The sequence below is a fragment of the Hydra viridissima genome, unplaced genomic scaffold (genome assembly GCF_058129835.1).
Source record: "Hydra viridissima isolate aposymbiotic clone 2 unplaced genomic scaffold, HvirCarnegie_v1 scaffold_9, whole genome shotgun sequence".
NCBI classification, from domain to species: Eukaryota; Metazoa; Cnidaria; class Hydrozoa; order Anthoathecata; family Hydridae; genus Hydra; species Hydra viridissima.
In genome coordinates, this window is record NW_028324308.1 from 9247913 (window position 1) to 9269058 (window position 21146).

The following is a 21146-nucleotide window of genomic DNA, read 5'->3' on the forward strand; positions in this document are numbered from 1 at the left end:
CAGATTGACAAACAAGTTCGTTTGTGCCGTAATATTTTTCATTAAAAGAGAACGCGTCAGAATGAGCCATGACAATTTTCTTTTCTCCAAAATTCAAGTCGTAATTGTAATTTGGATACTTTATTCCATTGACTGTGAAGTAAAAATTGTTGACATCGCAATAATCGAATACGGCTGGATTTGCAGTTTGACTGGAAGTTCTGTTTGTCTGAAGTCCGAATACTATATATCTAGGAACGCTTTTGTCTGTGATTCTTCCGATAGTCCATGTAAGTTCTGTAAAACCAGCGGGAATGGCTTGTCTTTCGACTTTGTTTGCCTTATATGCCACTGGAACTGAAATTTTCTTCGTCATGAAATCCATGAATTCGGCTATATCTAATTCAATTCTCGGCATAAAAAGTCTTTTTTAAGGTCGATAATTCCAGCAGCAACAGTTCCAGCTCTATAAATTGGATCGTCATATTCTTTCTTTGTAAAGGTGATGGTGTGTCTGAATCCATAAACAACTTTGTCATAAGTTTCACAAAAACCAAAAATGTGTTTTAAAGGTATCCTGAACGAAAAAGATCCAATGGATGTGGTGTCTGTAAACAAGTGGTCTCGTCTGACGTTGAATCCTGTGGTTCCAGTTGCGTTTGAAGTGTCTTTGTACCACATTTGCTTCAAACCATCTGCAAGCTGAAAACCATAAGGATATTTCAACAATCCAAGCATGGTTGTTTCTTGACCTGGATACATAATTCTTTCCACTTGTTGTCCTGATAAGTCATAAGTGACGTACATTATGGTGTTGTTCACCAAGGCAATGTTGTCTGTTGCTGTGTAAGCAGTTCCGTCAGCTTTTTTCAGAACTCCTTCGACAAGGATGTAAGCCTCTGACAGAAGTGTCTGCACAGACTGGCAATCAATCTCCAAAGTAATCGCGCTTGATAAATTTAAATCGAGATTTGTTGGATGGTACTCGAAATAATCAATTTTTTCAATGCCAGTGTCATACTCTGGCATTTCATCAACTCTTAATCTGTCAGTGTTTATCATTTTTTAAATACGGGGAAAAAAATTTATATCATTTTGATCCGTGAAAAATTCACGCAATCAAAAGTCCACTCCCCATTTTGACGAGATCTTGAATTCTGGCTGCATTCTTTTTCGTCATTTTCCTTTTTCCTTGAATGGACGAACCAAACAATTTTTTATGCTGCTCTTCCAACGGATTAATAGGCACATACTGATCTACCTTTGCCGCTTCGTTCACAATCGTGTTGACCAATTGGTTTGGATTCACCATCCCAGTCTTGGCGTAAACTCTTTCAATTGCTTTCTTGCCTTTGTCGATGGCGACGTCTTTGGCTGTCAATATGGCGGAAGAGGCCAATTCTTTTCCGGCAGACTAGGCTGCTGTGATCGCTTCGTTTCTCGATGCGACATTTCCAGCATGCCATGCGGCGATGCTCAAGTTGAGTCTTTGCACAAGCGCATTCGGATCGCTCGGAAGTATGATCACTCCGTGACCTTTTTTTTCCTTCGTTTTAATTCTCTTTCTGTCCCAAATGGGTGCAATGATTGTAACATACTTTTCACTTCTCGAAGCTTTCGGTCTGTTCGGATTTGTATCAGATTAAATCGCCTGAGTGCTAATAAGAATTTTTTCATAATTTTCTAAGCCCTCTTTTGTGTAAATGTTTTTATCAGGTTTGGATCTTGAAATAAGCTCCCAAAGACCTTTTGTTCCCGTATACTTTTACGATGACATCGTTTTTATCGATGACAATTTGTTCTTTTCCAAAGTACATTTTACCACCTTCTCCTGCGTGAATTCCAAACACTCTGTCAAAAGCAGTATTTCCAATATTCACTCCAAACAATAATCAAAAGCAGTATTTCCAATATTCATTCTTTCAGGAGGCTTTTCAACATTTATTTCTTCAGGAGGCTTTTCAACAGTCTCTAAACTTTTAAAAGGCGTATTGCTTTCTGGATAAGTCAAAGCCAGTGGATTATGGTCAACCGCTCTGTATGCAATGCTCTTTAGCTCGTTTTTCACCTTTTCATTGCTTTCTATCAGAGGCTTAAAAAACTTGCTCAAATCAGTCTGATAATTTGTATCTGAAATGTTGTTGTTGATGCTCTCATTGTAAAGCTTTCCTCTGTTAACCTTATAATTTTTAACAATCTCGCCTCTCTTTTTCGGGTCTTGTATTTTAAAAAAAGACATTTTTAAAATACGTAGAAAAAAAAACTTAAACAATAACACAAACGAGTCTGAGTTTTTGTTTATTTTCCCTTTTTAAACATGTTATTAAACGCTTGAATGGCGTCTTCTCTTCCTTTTTTAGCGACTCTTTGGTCAATTCGTCAATTCTGCTTTTTGCCTTTGTTCGTATCTCCTCTGTCATATCCTTGATATATACTTGATCAAACAAAAAAAAATCACAGGAAACAAACCACTTTTTTATTTTGTTGACCAGTGTAATTATAAAAATTGTCAATGAATATTGCAAGGATTGATTGCTCTGAAAACACTAACATTGTTTTTAAAACAAAAATTTATTTAAACTACAATTGTCTGGTGGCAGCATAAAATGTTATCTAATTTTGCGTGTGTATTTTATTTGTGATTGGTAATATTAGAGGGTATGCGTAGGAAAGGAAGATAACAAAAGATCAAGGGTATTGACATTTTTTGTAATTTTTTATCATGAGCGAAAACATAATAATGTTCTAAAGATTTTCACAATAATAAAATAATGCAGCTTAGTAAGGTAGAATAATTATGTTTTTGTTTTATGAGATAGGATTTATTCTGTAACAAATTCTTTAAACAAACATTCTTTTGTCTAAACTTGTTAAGGTGGCTTCACAGGAAATAAAAGGTGTAAAATCAAAAAAAAAAAAAAAAATTGAAAAACATAATAAATATCAACTATTTAAAAAATAAAATTCAAATAAATACTTTCGGAGATATAATTTTACTTCAAATTGTAAATTTATTTTTTCTCGGAAATATATCATTACGTCAAAAAATAAAATTGTTAAAAAAATGTTCAAAAAATAAAATTTTTTTAATGCTTTTTAATTAAAATCAAAAATAAAAAAATTTTTAAAAAATTTTAATAAAATCAAAAAAACATTTCTATTTTGAGAAAATTTTGAAAATTGTAAAATTATGAACAATGTTAGTGTTTTAGGAGCAAAAATAGATTTTGTATTGTGACTAACATTGTTCAGTAAAATTGTTTTGTTCATATTGCTTTAATTTTACAAAAGATATTCGCAGATTTTACTTTCCATGATCTAAAAATGTTTACTTTTGATTAGTAATATGGTAGGATAATTTATTTTACAAAAACAGAAAACTTTTAATTTTATTTTGGTATCCTTGTGTTTGAGTTGCTTGTTCTTCTTTACTCAAAGCATTTTTTGTTTGCTGTGCCAGAAACAATGCATCCTTAAAGTTAAAAAATAAAAAAACACATGAATCAAACAAAACACAAACTGTGCACACACAGCATAAAAAATAGATTTAGGCAAATTTTAGGACATACATACATTTGTTTTGGAGCGAAGTAACCCAACTTCTTTGCTCAAATCTTTATTTTCTTCTTTTAGCTTTTCTATCTCCTAAATGAAGAAAATTTAAATAGCAATTAACAAAACGATGAAAATTAAAATACTCAAAACTTTAAAAAATTGCAAAGCTTTCTTAGTTTACACTAACTCTTAAATGTAAAAATGTAAATTTTTACATTTAAATATCATAATAATAATAATAATAATAATAATAATGATAATGATAATGATAATGATAATAATAATAATAATAATAATAATAATAATAATAATAATAATAATAATAATAATAATAATAATAATAATAATAATAATAATAATAATAATAATAATAATAATAATAATAATAATGATAATAATAATAATAATAATAATAATAATAATAATAATAATAATAATAATAATAATAATAATAATAATAATAATAATAATAATAATAATAATAATAATAATAATAATGATAATAATAATAATATTTAATAAGTATTTCTAAAATGTTGTAGAGATGACACAGAAGAGATGCTGCAATTAAGCTTACTGAAATGTTTACTGAACAGTCAGTGAACTCAGTTTTGTTGCAATAACTTAGGACTCTTATTGTTGGTGTTTTGGAACATGAGATTTTTCTGTTCCTGTTACTTTAATTAACATTGAACAATAACATAACATAATATTGAAACCATATCGTTATAGATATCGTTATAGATATTATAATAGGAAATATTGCAAATGATTATATACAATTAAACTTCTTTTGATGGTTTGCGTAACAACACATTTTTCTTAGAGTAGTTTGTGTATCCACATAGTAATCGCTTTGATTTCTATGTTTTATAACATAGGTCTTAAATTTTTGAAGCCAAGAATTTATTCGTACTCTGAATCGCTCACAAAACCATCCATGAGCGCTTTTGAAATGTGATCGCTAATGGTGTTCAATTTTGACTCTGAAAGAACTTTTAATTTTTCATGCTTTTCAGCTTTCAGCATTAGTTTTTTGTTCTGTTGATTTCCGAAAATAGATAAAAGCCCCATTACAATACCAACACCCTCACACGCAATCGATACAGGAGCGGCTACGATGTTGACAAAAGTGCAATTCCTGTAATTTCCAAAGCAATTCACACCGTTTTTAATCCATCATCTGTAAAACGAACAATCTTTGCAGCTCGATGATACTTTTTGCTGAGAGCCATTCTCTTCACCTTTTCATCCTCCATTTCTTTTTGGATCTCACTTATTTTTTGAAGTCGATAAATGTGTCCTTCATCTGATGGTGCTGTTGGAAGAGTTGGATAAATTTTATCTTTGTTTTTTATTATTTCCACCTTTTTAACAAATTCATTATCTTTTTTAATTCGAATCGATGTGATTAATTTTACAAAGTTTTTCTCCTTTGTTGACGGTGACGTCACGTGAACTGTAATTGTTTATGGTCATGACGATTTCATCCACAGACTCTGAAAAAATAACATCGTCTTTGTAATAATCCAATTGATCATTTATTTTGTTCATCAAAGTGACAACAGCAATACCACTTTCTAATTTCAGACCGATAGACATAAATAACCAATTTTAATGTCTTGTTGAGCAAAAATCTCGTGCTGTCCGTTGACATTAAAATAGTGTGAGGCGGGTCTTTTTTGTGTACTATTATTATTTATCGTGTAAATTTTGTGAGTCGGGGTTTCTTTACGAGGAATGGGGTTTAATGGTTTGTATTTACGGAGGATAGGGGTATGGATGTTGGGATGCCTCTTTTGGTTCTGTGTAATGGTAGCACTCTGACTTGTGCTATAATGCGTACTTACTTTTCTTGGCGCGTGATATGTTTCTTCCCTATTTTCTTTATGATTAACAAATCTTTTCCGTTATTAACAAATAATATATTCTCCACTTTAAACTATATAAAAAACTGTTTCTTACTAATTCTTCTGTTCCTTCTTTTATCGTTTATCATGTAACCAACTATAAATTTCCCTACCCTAAATGCCCACCCGTATATCCCTTATGTCTATAATTTGTCTTCCCTTATTTAAACAATTTTCGTAACTTTCTCAAAGCCTTCTCGTAACCTATCTCTTAGGTTCTTTCTCCTCTTCTCTCCACTTCTTCCCTTTCGCTGCTCCTCCAACTCCCTCCACTCTTTTCGGGTTTCTCGTTTTTATATTTGTTGCTTTGTTTTTGGGCGTCTTTTTGTTTTTGGCGTTGGCGTCTTTTCATTTTCGTTAGATAGCGTGTAAAATATTAATGGTTGATTTTGGGTGTTTTGATTGTTATGAATAGCATCTTGGTTAATTAGGTTTAGCTTCCTCACATAGCTTCGTTATTCGATAAAAATCGTCCCTTGATTTTTCTTTTAGCTCGGTGGAAGAAGGGGAAGGGTGGGGTAATAGTATTGTGTGTTCTTTCTTAACGACACATTAGTGGTGAGTTGACGTTAGTGTAGGACAGTGGGAAGGTAGTGGGTTGTTTGGAAAATGGGAGTACGGTGAAAAGTAATTATCGATTGTCTTTGTTTACATAATGTTTTCTCAGTTTGGGAAAGGAATTTATTAAGGATACTTTCTTTTGGTTCACTTGGTAGGTATGCGATTTGAAAGTGTTACGAGACGGCTGTTTGTAACGAAAAACGTTGTTCACGAAGTTGAAGTTTTCATTCAGGCTCGCAATAGTTTAACTAGCTTCCTCTTTCTTTTGTAAACCTTCTTTAGCCATTGTAGGTTACATTTAAATATTAAAAACCCAATTATAAATTATATACAATTATAGACTTGCCGCATCAGTCTTTATAAAACTAATAAAGCATTCACATAAACATAAAAAAATGAAAAAATTTTAAAATGTCACATCAAAACAAAACACTATTAAAAGTGTAACACCAAAATAAACTCCATATAGTTGTATTGTGCAGTAATTGACATTTTACATAATGCCACGGTCGTATGGCGTCATGAATATTTTCTTCAGAAAAAGGTAAGTACGTTATATTGTTTGGAATATATCCCAACACCAATCTTGCTGGTAGTCCATATTTCATGCGCAGCAACGTGGGTATTTCCAGGAATAGGGTTAGCACCTTTGTATGTTTGTGTTCTTCATGCAAATATATGTATAAGTTCGTATTCAGTTTATAGTGCGTTTTACCGTCAAAATGCACTTGTGTTTCTGATTGAACTTTTCGTGACTCTTTTGTCATATGGTGGAATAGGATAAAGCTAGATATTAGAAGTAACATAGCAAAAGCTATAAGGATTAGGGCTAACGTGATCCTTCGTTTTGTTATCGTGATACCAAGCCATTTTTGTTGTAGTGTGGCGAGTTTTGGAAATCGCATTGTATTTGGTAAACCCTCCAATTCGCATGATTGGTTTTGAATGGTTAGAGTAGTTTCTCCTAAATCGAGTTTTACCTTCATTTGTATCAGTGTTGGTAGTCCTAATATTAGATCATGTAACATATTTGGTGCTACCACAACTTTCGTATTGAATACTTGATCAGCAATTTGAACTGTGATATTATCTTCTTTTGTGATTGGTATCTTGTGGTTAGATGCTGATATGAGGTGGGTTCTATTGTCACTTTTAGAATTTAAAGGGTAATCTTGATTCTTTATTTTAAAATAGAGGTCTGCATTAATAACCGAAACTATGGAGCCGGTATCAATTAGGGCTTTTATCTGATGTTGTGTTGATGTCATGTGGATGGTTACAATCTTCTGTAAGGCGTCATTGCAATTACCATCCTTTAAACTTATTTCTGAGATTGCCATTAATCTACTATCTTTTACATCCCTTTGTTCCACATCCACGTAACATACTTTACGTGTTTCCTTCAAAGCTGTTTCTTCTTTGGGGAATATTGCAATTGGGTTGATTGAATTAGTTGTTTGGGGTGTATGTTGATTTACTGTGTTATTAGGTGAAGACTTAATGGGGTCCGATTCTGGTTTGGGAATACAAAGTCTAACAAGACTAGCTTTGTTCGTATAAATGATAAAACATATTAAACTTAACAGCAATGTCCACTTTATTGTACCACCTATTCCTCCCAATATGTTATGAAAGAAACTGCCTAGGCCAGTTGTAGAATCTTTTACGGCAATACCAGACGCTTGAATAATGTTAGTTGCTGCTGAACCAAAACTTCCAACAACTTTCTCATCTAAATCTCCTACTCCATTTAATACATCGTGTAGTGAAGAACCGATAGTCTTTATTATTGAACTGCTCCCTTTTGCAAGAGACTCAATTGTAGAGCCTAATGCTCTTCCGATACCAACTAATACGTTTCCATCACCTTGTTCTACCTGGAGTTCTTTGATTTTTTGAATAGCATCATGAACATAGGTGAAAATGTTTAGCATGGTATATGGTTCTAACACATGAGGCAATTTGGTTAACATCTTTTCGTTAAATCCCTTAATTTTCTTTAAGTGGATTTCTTTCGTTTCATTGATCGTGTTTGAGTTTAATTTTACAGCAGAAACCGTTCCGTCTGCGGTAACGACATGGTATTTATTGTTTACATCTTTTAGGTATGTAATTGAAGGCCTACTTTTACATGGTATATTCGGACTGAATTTAACCGCGTGACGGTCGATTACCCGTAAAAATCGAGTGGTGTTGTCATTAGTTATCGATATAGGAAAATCAGCATAGCAAGTTTCATTAATTTTTCGATCAAGATGCAGTTTATATTTGTATATTCTATGGCACTCCTCGAGTTGTAGGGCATCTCCTACTGTATGTACCAGAACTCCAGCCTCTGGTTGGATCCACCTTGACGCGGTGTTTGGGAATGTAGAGATCATCCAGTGTTGAAGTTTAGATATTTCTTTTTGTAGGAAGCAAATTCTTTCCCATTCCCTAACCATGATTTGTTTTTGATGAATAATTGTCTGCGCTATGTGTGCCTCTAGAAGAGGAGCAGTAACTGTGTCCGCGACGGACCTGGCGTATTCTCTAGCTGCGTCGTTCAAGAACTGTAGAGAGTCTTGTGAATTTTCGTTGTTGTTGTGAAGGATAAGACCGTTATCTAGTTGGATAGTTTTATCTTGGCTTTCAAGTGATTGTTGGATCGCCCCACCAGTTTGTAAACTTGAAATTAAAACGTATTCGCCTGCTTGTTGTATGGTATGCATTTCGAGGGAATGCATTTCTTTGTAGTCATGGTGAGGGTCTTCCCACACAATAACTTTTAAGGAGTTCTTGATGTAGCAAATTCCTGCTTTGAAAGTTTGATCTATGGTGGAGGGGCATTCTGTGTCAGTGACATGTTGTTCAATGTGGCTTGAATTACCTACTAATTGGGCGGGAAATCGGCGAATTTCAAACAGATCTTGGGTTAGTATATTTGTCTTAAATATTTGGCAATTGTATTCCTCAGAAATTTTATTTTTCCATTGACCTTCTTCAATTTCAAAAATTAACGGTTGTTCAATATTTACGATTTCGGTTGGAGTGGGTAGATCGTCTTTTATTTTGTTGTTGTTATTGTACAATGCGTGAAAAATGTGTCTTACACTTTCGATCGGCGAATGTTTTCTTATCTTTATTAATGAAGTTTTAAGAATTTGGTTATACACCATGGCAAGGCAAAGCTCATGTGGGACTCGTATTTCATCATCTTTACGAGATCTCACACTAGAAACGAATATATTTTCATGATTACATGTTAAAGTTACTTTATAATGGGTACAAAGGTAGATTGGAAACTTAGAAACGGTTGGGGAGTGACGAAACACCTCCGCTGTATAAGTTTTTAATTCGTAATCTTCTTTGTTCATTTGATGTTCGCAGTTTTTTATTGTGGGGTATTCGTAAATTCCCATAGGCGTGGTTTTAGCGCAGTCATATACCGGCCCAATGTCAATACTTAGAATATGTGAAGCTATTAATGTGAAAAACACGAATATTTGCGTTAGTAAATAATTAACACTGTATTTTCTTCGTCTATGAGAGCTTCGGTTGAAAGTTGTTAATAAACAATTTCGGGGTAAACTGTCTGCTGAGGTTCCAATGTTTTTATGAGGTACTTGGAGCTGTTCAAAATAGATTCGTACTAGTTCCGGACTGAGGTTGTTTTCTGGCTCCCAAGTATTGTTTATTTCGTCATAATCTTTCCATTTTATGAGGAACTCTCTCTTCCCTCTTCTTGTTCTGTGGTTTCGTATTCCGTCCACTTGAAATATGTTATCTTCATTTGGTTCATGCCAATTCTTCTTTTCTGTATTTGTAGGGGGAACTAGGGATCTCGTTGTTTCCTCGTCTTTTTTATGGTTTTGGTTTTCAACTCTTTCCGCGTTGTTAGGTTCTTCTTTTAATGTTTGGGAATTCATTTGTGGATTTTGAACACTTTCTTGTTTTGAGAGGTTCTGATCTGCTGTAATATTCTTAATGGGTTCGTGGAATTTCTTAAGTCTGTTTGAGTGAATGACTGTTGGTCCCTTACTTCCATCAATTTTTTGGATTTTAAAGTTAACTGCTGAAAGCTTTTCTAAGATTATATACGGTCCTCGCCACTGTTTCTGTAGTTTAGGAGATAGTCCTTTTTTTCTTTCTTTACTGTGAACCAATACTTTATCACCTTTTTGGAATGTGGTTTCTTTTGTCGATCTATCATAATAAAACTTATTTTGTAATTGTGCTTTTTGTAGATTTCTTCGTGCAATTTCGTGGGCTAATTGAATTCTGGTTGTTAAAAGTTTTCTGAATTCTGTGATCGTGCGGGGAAGGTCTTTTTGAGTATATAACGTAATATCGGGTGGTAATCTAGGTTCTCTTCCGAATTGTAGAAAGTAGGGCGATTCTCCACGCGAGCTGTTAATAGAAGTTCTATATGCGAATAAAGCCGCATTGATGTGTAGGTCCCAGTCTTTTTGGTGGTCGCTAACGTACATGGAAAGTGTTTTTACTAAGGTTCCATTGAATCTTTCTACCATTCCGTCACATTCGGGGTGGTACGGAGTTGTGTTTATTTTCTTAGTATTTATCATACCACATAGTTCACTAATCAATTTTGAGAGGAAGTTGGTACCTCTATCCGTTAAGAATGTTCGTGGAGCTCCATATCTCAGGACTATATTATCTAGTAACAATTGCGCTATAATAACAGCGTCAGTAGTAGCTGTTGCGAAAGCTTCTGGCCAGGCTGTCAATCTATCTTGGAAAACAACTATATACTTATTTCCGGAAATAGTAACTGAAAATGGTCCTATAACGTAACAAGCGACTTGATCCCAAGGTTCTCCTGCTGGTATTGGTTGCAGAGGGGCTTTATATTGAGGAGTTCTTCCTTTCCTTTTAGAGCATTCTGTACAGCTTTGAATCCATTTTTCTGTTTCTGAATAAATTAGTGGCCAAAAATATCTTTTCCTAAGTTTGTCAACTGTTTTGACTAAACCAAAATGTCCTGATATTGCGTGATCATGAGCCCAGAACAGAATGTCGTTTCTGAATTTCGGTGGTATTACTAACTGTTTATAAATCCCTTCAGTAGAATTTTTGCTTGGTTCATATATGTGATAGAGTATATCATGTTCGTCGAGTAAATATTGGTTGATGTCAACTAATAGTCGCGCCGCTTCCTTTTTGTTGTCAGGGATAATCTTTTGTTTTAAGTAATTTATCTTGTGTAATAATTCGAGGTCTAATCTTTGTTGGCGTTTAACTTCCTCTTTTTCTGATGTTATTTCATTTTTTATTATAAAATGTTTTGTTCCTCCGATTAAATCCTCTTTAATTATAGATTCTATTTGTCTGACGTCATTAGGGAGTTTATCATGTGATATGGGATTGACATTCAACTCTTCCCTCGCTGAATTATGCTTATTCAATGAAAATAAGAATAGGTCACTATTTTCTGATTGATTAGTGTCAAAGTATTTGCGTCGAGACAGGGCGTCAGCGTTGTTGTTTTATTTACCAGGTTTATATTCAATATCATAATCGTACGCTTGTAAGAGTAAGGCCCACCTCGTTACTTTTCCTGTTGGTTCTTTTGTGTTCAAAATGTAATTTAGCGGTTTATGGTTGGTGACAATGGTGAACCTGTTGTTGTGAAGATATGCATGACACTTCTTTACTGCAACCACTATTGCTAGCGCTTCCCTCTCGGTTACAGATGTCTTCTGTTCTCTTACAGAAAATTGTCTTCCTCCGTAAAGTATAGGGCGTTCGATTCCATGGAGTCTTTGGCTGAGTGTAAACCCTAAACCGGTGGCACTTGCATCCGTAGTTAGGATAAATCTCCGTGTAAAGTCTGGATATGCCAGGAGAGGTTTCTCAACAAGTTTCTGTTTTAGTGTGCTAAACGCTTCTTGACAATGGTGATCGCAGTTAAATTTGACACCTACTCTGGTTAGGTTATATAGAGGGGCGGCTATCTTGCTAAAATTGTGAATAAATCTTCTATAATAGCTTACTAAACCTAAAAAGGATCGTGTTTGTTTAGCATTCAATGGTCTGGGGTAGTCTTGTACTGCTGATAGATTTTCGTTGTTAGGTTGTATGCCATCTTTATTTACTATGTGGCCTAGAAATGCAGTCGATTCTTTTGCGAAGTTTCATTTACTAGTTTTTAATTTTAGATTTGCTCCTTGTAGTTTCTTAAAAATTATTTCCACATGTTCCAGATGTTTCTCAAAACTAGGAGAAAATATGATGATGCCGTCAATGTAAATAAGACAAAATTTCCAGAGTTCTTCTTGAAGGATGTGTTCCATTAGTCTTTGGAAAGTACTCGGTGCGTTGCACAATCCAAAAAGCATAACGTTACATTCATATAGGCCGCGATGTGAAATAAAAGCCGTTTTTTCTTTAGAGGCTTCTTCCATTTCTATTTGCCAGTATCCACTCATTAGGTCTAAAGTAGTAAAGAATTGTGCGCCATTTAGACTGTCTAAAATGTCATCAATCCTTGGAAGGGGGTAAGAATCCTTTATGGTTACGGAGTTCACATCTCTAAAGTCAATACACAGCCTAACTTCTCCATTTGGTTTTGGCACAATGATGACTAGGGCTGCCCACGGGCTGACGGATTTCCTAATGACATTAGCATTAAACATTTTATCTATTTTTTTATCGATTTCTTGCCGCTGTTTTGGGGATACTCTGTAGGCTCTTTTTCGAATGGGTGTAGCGCGTCCAGTATTTATTACATGCTTTATTAGGTGAGTACATCCTAACATATTTTTTGAATTTGCAAATATATCACAGTGCCTTTTTACTAGTTCCGAAATATCTCTGAATTGTTCTTCAGTTAAGTTTAAATGACCTGACCTGTGCAATTCTACGGGATTATTGTCTTGTAAGATAACATTAGTAAAATGATGTGGGTTTTTTTCTTCTATATTATGTTCATCTGAAGACACACTATATATTTTACCTAAGACTGTATTGGTTTCTAATTCCAAAGATTCGTTGGTGGGGTTTGAGACCATTGCAATTACGGCTCTGCTGTCTCCCGATAAGAGTGTGGGCTGTAACACTAGGTTTTCTTTTAAGAATAGTTCTTTATTTGGCTCAAAATAGTAATCATCATTCGTTGGAAAGTCATATGGGACGTTTAGGATTGTTGTTGAAAGGGGTTGCAATCTTTTCCTTTTGGTTGTAACGATCTCGTTATATTCGTCCGTTTCTTCTTCACTACTGAGCTGATCTGTTTTATTCGAGCTTATGTTTTGTTCTAGTGTTAAATTTTTGTTTTTAAAATCAATCACCCCGTTGTATTTGGTGAGAAAATCCTTTCCTAAGATTACATCATAGTTTAAATTGTCTATAACATATGTTTTAAATGGGTAAACTATCTGTCGTATCTCCAAATTAAGCGTCAGCATTCCTCGTATTAATAGTGCATCTCCGTTGGCAGATGTGACTTGTTGTAGGTCACTTGGGTGTAACGTGCGACGTTTCTTCTTGTTTGAAGTGAGTAGTGTGGAATAAAAATTGTAGCTTGTGGCCGTTATTGCAGCGCCAGTGTCCACTAGTAACTTCTTCCACCGAGCTAAAAGAAAAATCAAGGGACGATTTTTATCGAATAACGAAGCTATGTGAGGAAGCTAAACCTAATTAACCAAGATGCTATTCATAACAATCAAAACACCCAAAATCAACCATTAATATTTTACACGCTATCTAACGAAAATGAAAAGACGCCAACGCCAAAAACAAAAAGACGCCCAAAAACAAAGCAACAAATATAAAAACGAGAAACCCGAAAAGAGTGGAGGGAGTTGGAGGAGCAGCGAAAGGGAAGAAGTGGAGAGAAGAGGAGAAAGAACCTAAGAGATAGGTTACGAGAAGGCTTTGAGAAAGTTACGAAAATTGTTTAAATAAGGGAAGACAAATTATAGACATAAGGGATATACGGGTGGGCATTTAGGGTAGGGAAATTTATAGTTGGTTACATGATAAACGATAAAAGAAGGAACAGAAGAATTAGTAAGAAACAGTTTTTTATATAGTTTAAAGTGGAGAATATATTATTTGTTAATAACGGAAAAGATTTGTTAATCATAAAGAAAATAGGGAAGAAACATATCACGCGCCAAGAAAAGTAAGTACGCATTATAGCACAAGTCAGAGTGCTACCATTACACAGAACCAAAAGAGGCATCCCAACATCCATACCCCTATCCTCCGTAAATACAAACCATTAAACCCCATTCCTCGTAAAGAAACCCCGACTCACAAAATTTACACGATAAATAATAATAGTACACAAAAAAGACCCGCCTCACAATAGGTTGGATGACTCAATTTTTTATTGGTCACAAAAATGTTTTTCGGATTTTTTTGTTCCAACTCTTTAATTCTTTCCTCCAAATGACCCAAATGCAATTTCAAACTTTGGTCTTCTACTGAGTCAATGTTTTTATACAACTTATAAGGGGCTTGCATTTTTTTTATAAGAAAAGAAAATTTTTTAAATCATTTTATTTTCATTAATTTTACGTGATTTCACAACTCAGAATCAGATTCCACTTCTCCCAAATCCAAATCGTCACCCATGATGCTTTGAAAAGAAGGTACATTTTTTGTGATGACCACTTCGGAAAGTTTAACCTGAATGGACTCGATCTGCGCGCCGATAAAAGCACCTTCAATTTTTAAAGAAGCGATGGCGAAGCACTTTTGTCGAATGTATTCCAAAGGATTTGCTTTCACAAACATTTTATTTTCATTGACGCAATTTTCGTCTTTTGTTTTTTTTTTTCGAAAAACAAAGAAGTCACTTCAATGTTTTTTTCGTTTTTCTTTGTGAACAACTTTCCAAAAAAAATGGGAGCTGCGTTTGGATTTTCAGATTTGTTTTTCCAAATGGACAAATCTTCCGTCAAGATTTTTTTTTCTCTTCCTCCTTTTCTCAAAGTGGGCATCATTTCCTTGACTTGTTTTTGAAGAAATTTTGATATTTTTCAGTCACCTCGATGAACTTTCTTTCTTCTTCGTTCATTCCGTTTTTTTCGTTAAAACCAAGAAAGGACATGGAATAACCATTCAGTTCTTTCGTTTCAAAACTGCAACTTTCAAACAAACCCAGAGAAAACAAAACAAAAGGGGTAATCATAAAACAGAGGAATCTTTTGGTACTGAATTGGTTTTGTTGCTGAATAAATTTCTCCAACCGATAATTTGCTCTCGTCAAAATTTTCAATCGTAACAAAATTCATTGTTTTATAAAGAAAAGAAAATTATTTATATCATTTTTTCAAACGTATCAATTCTTTATGGTCCACCCAGGAGTTGAACGAGTCTGGATATCCTTGCCATTTGACTAATGATTTGCTCTTTGTTTTTCGAATTATTTTTTCAATTCTAAATATCTCTTGATTTGTCTTTTGCATTTCCTGCTCATAAAAAGTGCCTTGAATTTCTTCACCGTTGGCGTCGGTGACTTTGTACGTGGGATCTGTATACTGAATTTTTGACACTGTGAAAACCTCTTCAGTCCATCTCGGCGTGTACCCTTTTTTCAAAATTGGACTTCTTTTTTGTGTATCCTCATATTGTCACCCATTGAAAACTTCGGTTCTGGTGTTTCTGTTTGCACCTTTCCATTCAGGTTCATCCAGACCTTATTTTTATTCTTTTCATCGCTGGCTTCAACTGGAGTCATTTTTATGGAAGAGTGTTTTGTATTGTTGTAATTTTTCACCATTTCGTCTAAAACGTCAATGTATTTATTAGTGTTGTTAGCTGAAAAGTATTTAAACATTTTCTCTTTCATCGTTCTGTTCCATTGTTCAACGACGCAACTTTTTTCTTCGTTTTCAGTGGAATACAATTGCATGCCCAACGCTTTCACGTGTTTGTTATAAAATTCTTTTCCTTTGTCCACCCACATTTTGGTGCACTTTCTTTTTTCAAAGATTTTACTGAAAGCTTCAGCCATGTCAAAACCCGTTTTGCTTTTTAAAGGAACAATCCATCCATACTTTGAAAAAACGTCAATGACCATGAGCAAACATTTTACTCCGTTGTTGAATTTTAAAAAAGAGCGCATGTCGACCAAATCTGCAGCCCATATTTCAACGACGTCATTCACAAACATTTTTCCTCTTTTGAAATGATGAATCACTGGTTTGTGAAGCACCTCTGCAAGCTGATCCGTCCATTTCAGACGACTCTCGGGAATTTTTTTTTTTCGCGACACCCAGTCCGAATTTGGCTTTGGCTTTGATGATGGGAGTGATGAGTTTTCTTTCGTTAATTTCTTTTTGAGTGGGGTTTAAAATGGAGTTCATTTCTTCAAGCATCATTTGATCTGCCAAATTTCTGTTTTGTATGTCGTTGAAATATTTATAAGCCAGGTCGTGATAGAATGCTGCATTGTCCACTCTGTCCACCGGTTTGTTCCACTCCTGATACATGTCGGTAGAAGTGAGCCTTTTGTCCAAGTTTGTGCCAGGCCATGCAAAATTCATTTCTGGAATGTGCATTTCTCCTGGGACTTTTGCCCAAGGGAGTTTGATTTTTTTTGAAAATTTGTTGATCGATTCAACCAAGTCTCCCCCTTTTTGAAATGATTCATGCGAAGGAGCAAACTTGCTTTTTGTCATTCCGCAAGCGTCACAAGTTCCTTTTATCATATTTCTGTTGTTTTTTGAGACTTCGTTTCTCAAATGGATCGTTTCTCAGTGGCGTACCAACATGTTTTGGGGCCTAGGGCGGCACTTGGTAAATGGGGCCTATATATATATATATATATATATATATATATATATATATATATATATATATATATATATATATATATATATATATATATATATATATATAGACTACATTAATGAATGTATGTATAACACATTATCTTTCTCCACTTTCTTGAAAACGTTTGTAATAAACAAAAATTAGCAAATACCATCTTGATCATTATCTATCAGTTTAAATGTTATATATATATATATATATATATATATATATATATATATATATATATATATATATATCCATTAACGCCATTTTATCACTTATAGAAATTCATTTATGTACACAAATGACTAAAACATTAGTTTTGATTATTTATTTTAAATGATAATACAATAATGTACAATGTAAAGTAAACAAAACAGATTTACAGCAAAGAGTTACCTCTAGAAACACATTAAAATGCTTTCTTGCGAGCCTTGACTTCTGCAAATCGTTTGATTAACTCATCGAAATTCAAATGTTTTGCAATTTTGTTTTCTACTGATATTATGGCCAAGCTCGTCAAACGAGACTGGCTCATTGTAGAGCGGAGTTTTTAATTAATTTCAATTTTGAAAAACTCCTCTCACAAGAAGCCACGGACACACATATAGTTAGAAACAGTTTAAGAGCTTCAGTCACGTTTGGCAACGATTCACGAAAGTCCATTTCGATGATAAACTGAAGCATTTTCAAGGATGTCCATGCAGCTGCAATGTCTAATTTGATGCCAGAAGCCTTCAGATGCCTTCTTAGCCTCTTTACTTCAGGCAGCATTTCTTTCTCCTCTACATCATTGAAAGTTTCTGAAAACTGATGGACATAGATTACAATTTCTTCATCAGTTGCCTTCAATAGATTACCTGTGTGTACAACAGCAAACTTTTCATACACAGTGTTCATCGAGGTCAAACGTTTTTCTAATTCTACATGAAAGTGGTCAATGCACTCGAACATAGCACGCTTCAATTCTTCCTGTGGAGTTAAACCTGCATCTTTAGCAGTTTCTCCTGGCATCATCTTTTTCACTCGCTTGCGTTTTCTGCTTTCAATATCAATGCCCATTTCAGCACAAGTCTGGGTCGCATATTCTACAGCATTATGGACCAGAACTTCTCGACTCTCTACTAAAAAGGTCTTCAAGCTTTTCAGCTTCACAACACACTTTTCCAAGCTAATACCTTCGGTTTGAAGATATTTTTGGGCATGATTCACCTACAGTAGAATGTGGTACCACAAATGCAAGAGGCAAAGGAAATTGAAATTACAAATGTTTGTCATCAACACCTCCGCTGCTCCTCAGCAGAGGTGTTGATGACAAACATTTGTAATTTCAGCATCGCCTAAAAGAGAAATAAACTTATTTTGCACTGCAGGCGATAAATAAGAAACTGGAATCAACCCTGATTCCAATGATTGCTGAAGCCGCATGCTGTGCTCCTTTAAAACAGGGTCATACTTTGAAAGGAGGCTGACAAATTCCAAAAAATTACCATGGTTTTCAGAAGCAAAGTCTTCCCTGTGGCCTCGAAAAGGCAAACTCTGCTTTGCCAAAAAAAGTGTTATATCTAAGAGACGATGCAAAATGTCTCTCCATTTCTTCTTCTCTCTTTCCATTACGTCTTGTTGAGCAGCGTCGATGGTTTTGTTTTGGAGAAGCCTTGCTTCAAGTGTTTTCCATTTTTCTAAATTGTTAATATGCAATTCAGAGTTTTCGTAATCTGATACTTTAGGATTCAATTTCCACCAACTATTGAATCCTGTGATGAAACTTGATTTGGTCGTTGGATTATCGTTCTTATCAAACAACTTGCAACAAAAGCAAAACAGTGATTTTTTTTCATGAGAATAGACCATCCATTTCCTCAAAATCTGTTCTCCACTTGGAAGCTTCTTGTAAAACCAGCTTTTTGTCAGCTGCCTAGTTTGAACCTTTGAATTTTCTCCTGGTTTATGAACTGGATCAAATGGCCCCTCCAAGTTTTGGTAAATTTCACTGCCTTGTCTTATAACATCGGTTCTGAGATAATCTGGCATTGGAGTGGGCCAGTTTCCAACATCATAATTTAATGTTAAATCTACTGATTCGTGTACTGAATTTGCGTCTGATTCAGAACGTATCGAATTGGTTATGTCTTCTTCTTCTTGCCTTTTGTATTGTTCTTCTTCTCCTTTTTCTTGTTCTTCATTGCTTGTTTGTTCATTCCGTTGGCCATAGCTTGTACTTGGGCCTTCTAAAGATTCAGGGCCCTCCTCTGGCCCTGCTTCATTGTTTGCCTGGGATAGTGCCCTTTTAGTAAATTTAAGTATTGAACCCGACAACCGTTGTAGTTCTTGTTCTTTAGCTTTTTCTTTTTTCTTCTTTTCCCATCCACTGAAATAGTTTCGCTTCATGTTATCAACAGGTCTCTTGACTCTGAAAATAGTTGTTCTACTTTAGACAATAAAGTATTTAGAAAATAAAACAAACCTTCGCGTTACGGGGTTTGAAAACGAACCAAACCTAATAAATAAACACTGTAAGATAAAACTGTCAAGTTTTGAATTACATTTTTCGGCTATTTTCTTAGAAAAATTTCAGTATAAGTAACAGTATAACTAATGATGTTTTCACTTCACTTATTAGTAGATATCTATTTAATGTGAAATGTGCGCACATGAAAATGTAAAATTTCTGGTTTTAAAATTCCATTGTTCTATCGTTGTAGGTTTTCAATGGCCTATTGTTCTATTAACGCATCAGAGCTTCGCATGTCTCCACGAATAAAGTTAGGTAATTCTTAAGGTGTGTTTAATAACGTTTTTCATTGGAATTATTTTTTGTCATTATTCGTGGTTTTATTTTAGAGACAGGTTGGCAGAGATTGGCTGTCTCCACGGGAGTTGTTTATTCTAGAATTTTCTTAAGGGAATTGTTTGATTGCCTATTATTGCTAATGCTTTAACGAGTATTTTCAGAGCAGCTGTTCAAAGGGGAATTTAGATGTTCTCATTGTATATTAATGTGCCTCTAATTTAGTTAGTTGTGTGTTTTCTGTTTTGACGTATATTATATTTAATATATTATTTATTATACATATTATATTTACAACTATTATTGTGTTTATTGTATTTATTATATAAATTATATAAATTATATTAATTACATTAATTATATTAATTATATTAATTATATTAACTATATTAACTATATTAACTATATTAATTATATTTGTTATATTAATTATATTTGTTATATTAATTATATTAACTATATTTATTATAATAATTATAATAATTATATTTATTATATTTATTATATTTATTATATTTATTATATTTATTATATTTATTATATTTATTATATTTATTATGATAATTATATTTATTATATTTATTATATTTATTACATCTATTATATTTATTATATTTATTATATCTATTATATTTATCATATTTATTATAATTATTATATTTGTTTAAATTTTTATATTTATTATATTTGTTAATGTTCACAAATAAGCTAGATATTAATTGGATTTATGAACCATAAGAATAATATAGGGGATTTTAAAAAAAACGATTTTAATTTTAATGTTTTCGGAATCTGGGGCCCCCAAGATAAATGTTATCATGGTCTCGGGCTTAAATTTGTCCATTCCACCTATGGTAATAGCTCCTTCCATATGGGAAATTCGCTAGGACGAGCAAACAATATCAAAACTAATTGTTTTCGTACTACTGATAAAAACTATTGTTTACCAAAATAGGCTAGGCCTACTCATTTTTAAGGACAGCCCCCTTATGTGGCTTCAACATAAAACGACGTGTGATATAAAATTATAACCTGATAACTAAAATCTTCTCACGCAGCCTTGTTAGGCCTATATGTAGGAATAAAATTATAACTTACCATGTAACTTGGTGATGACGAACTGAAGACGTGATTTGCTCTCGAATTATTGAGGTACTGAATAATAGAGTATATTAATCACATTAACGAAACAACATAAACATCCGTCAGTCTGCCTGAACCATCATGAACCATAGACTCGTAGGTAGGGCGGGCGAATCTATTTATTAGTACTCGCGGGTGTCGGGGAGGAAGCTTCGCAGAGGGCCTCCAAAACAGTCACGGTGGTTGTTATTGGCCAAGATGTCATTTCAATTTCTTACATCTTGGTTTGTTTGCTGTGTATGTTTATTATCTTGGCAAGCAGATACGATCATGTTTCAGGTTCATTTTTGTTGTAAACAATTATGATTAAAGAACAAAAATATAAATTGTATTAACATTTGGGGGCCTACTCCCAGACGGGGCCTGGGGCGGACCGCCCCCCCCCGCCCTACCTTCGGTATGCCACTGTCGTTTCTGTTTTCCTTTTACATTTCACGCAG

The 21146-nt window shown here is 34.0% G+C and overlaps 1 protein-coding gene across 1 annotated transcript; it reads right to left on the reverse strand.

The window, feature by feature from the left end:
- Positions 1 to 5415: 5415 nt before the first annotated feature.
- LOC149883913 (uncharacterized) lies at positions 5416 to 19163 on the reverse strand. The gene is made up of 5 exons (XM_090098661.1): positions 18093 to 19163; positions 17378 to 17984; positions 12148 to 13578; positions 6466 to 11391; positions 5416 to 6370 (listed from the first exon to the last, which is right to left on the reverse strand). The coding sequence occupies exons 1-5, from the start codon at positions 19161 to 19163 to the stop codon at positions 6363 to 6365; spliced, it is 8043 nt and encodes a 2680-aa protein (XP_089954787.1). The 3' UTR covers positions 5416 to 6362.
- Between the last annotated feature and the right edge of the window lie 1983 nt (positions 19164 to 21146).

What these genes read in the sequence shown, in the direction of transcription:
- LOC149883913 (XM_090098661.1), bottom strand. Translation starts at nt 19,163, where the DNA reads ATGAAGCGAAACTATTTCAGTGGATGGGAAAAGAAGAAAAAAGAAAAA. An exon ending in GCGATGCTGAAATTACAAAT is followed by an intron (nt 17,985 to 18,092) that starts GTTTGTCATCAA and finishes ATTCTACTGTAG; the next exon opens with GTGAATCATGCCCAAAAATA. An exon ending in TAAACTGTTTCTAACTATAT is followed by an intron (nt 13,579 to 17,377) that starts GTGTGTCCGTGG and finishes TTTTTCTTTTAG; the next exon opens with CTCGGTGGAAGAAGTTACTA.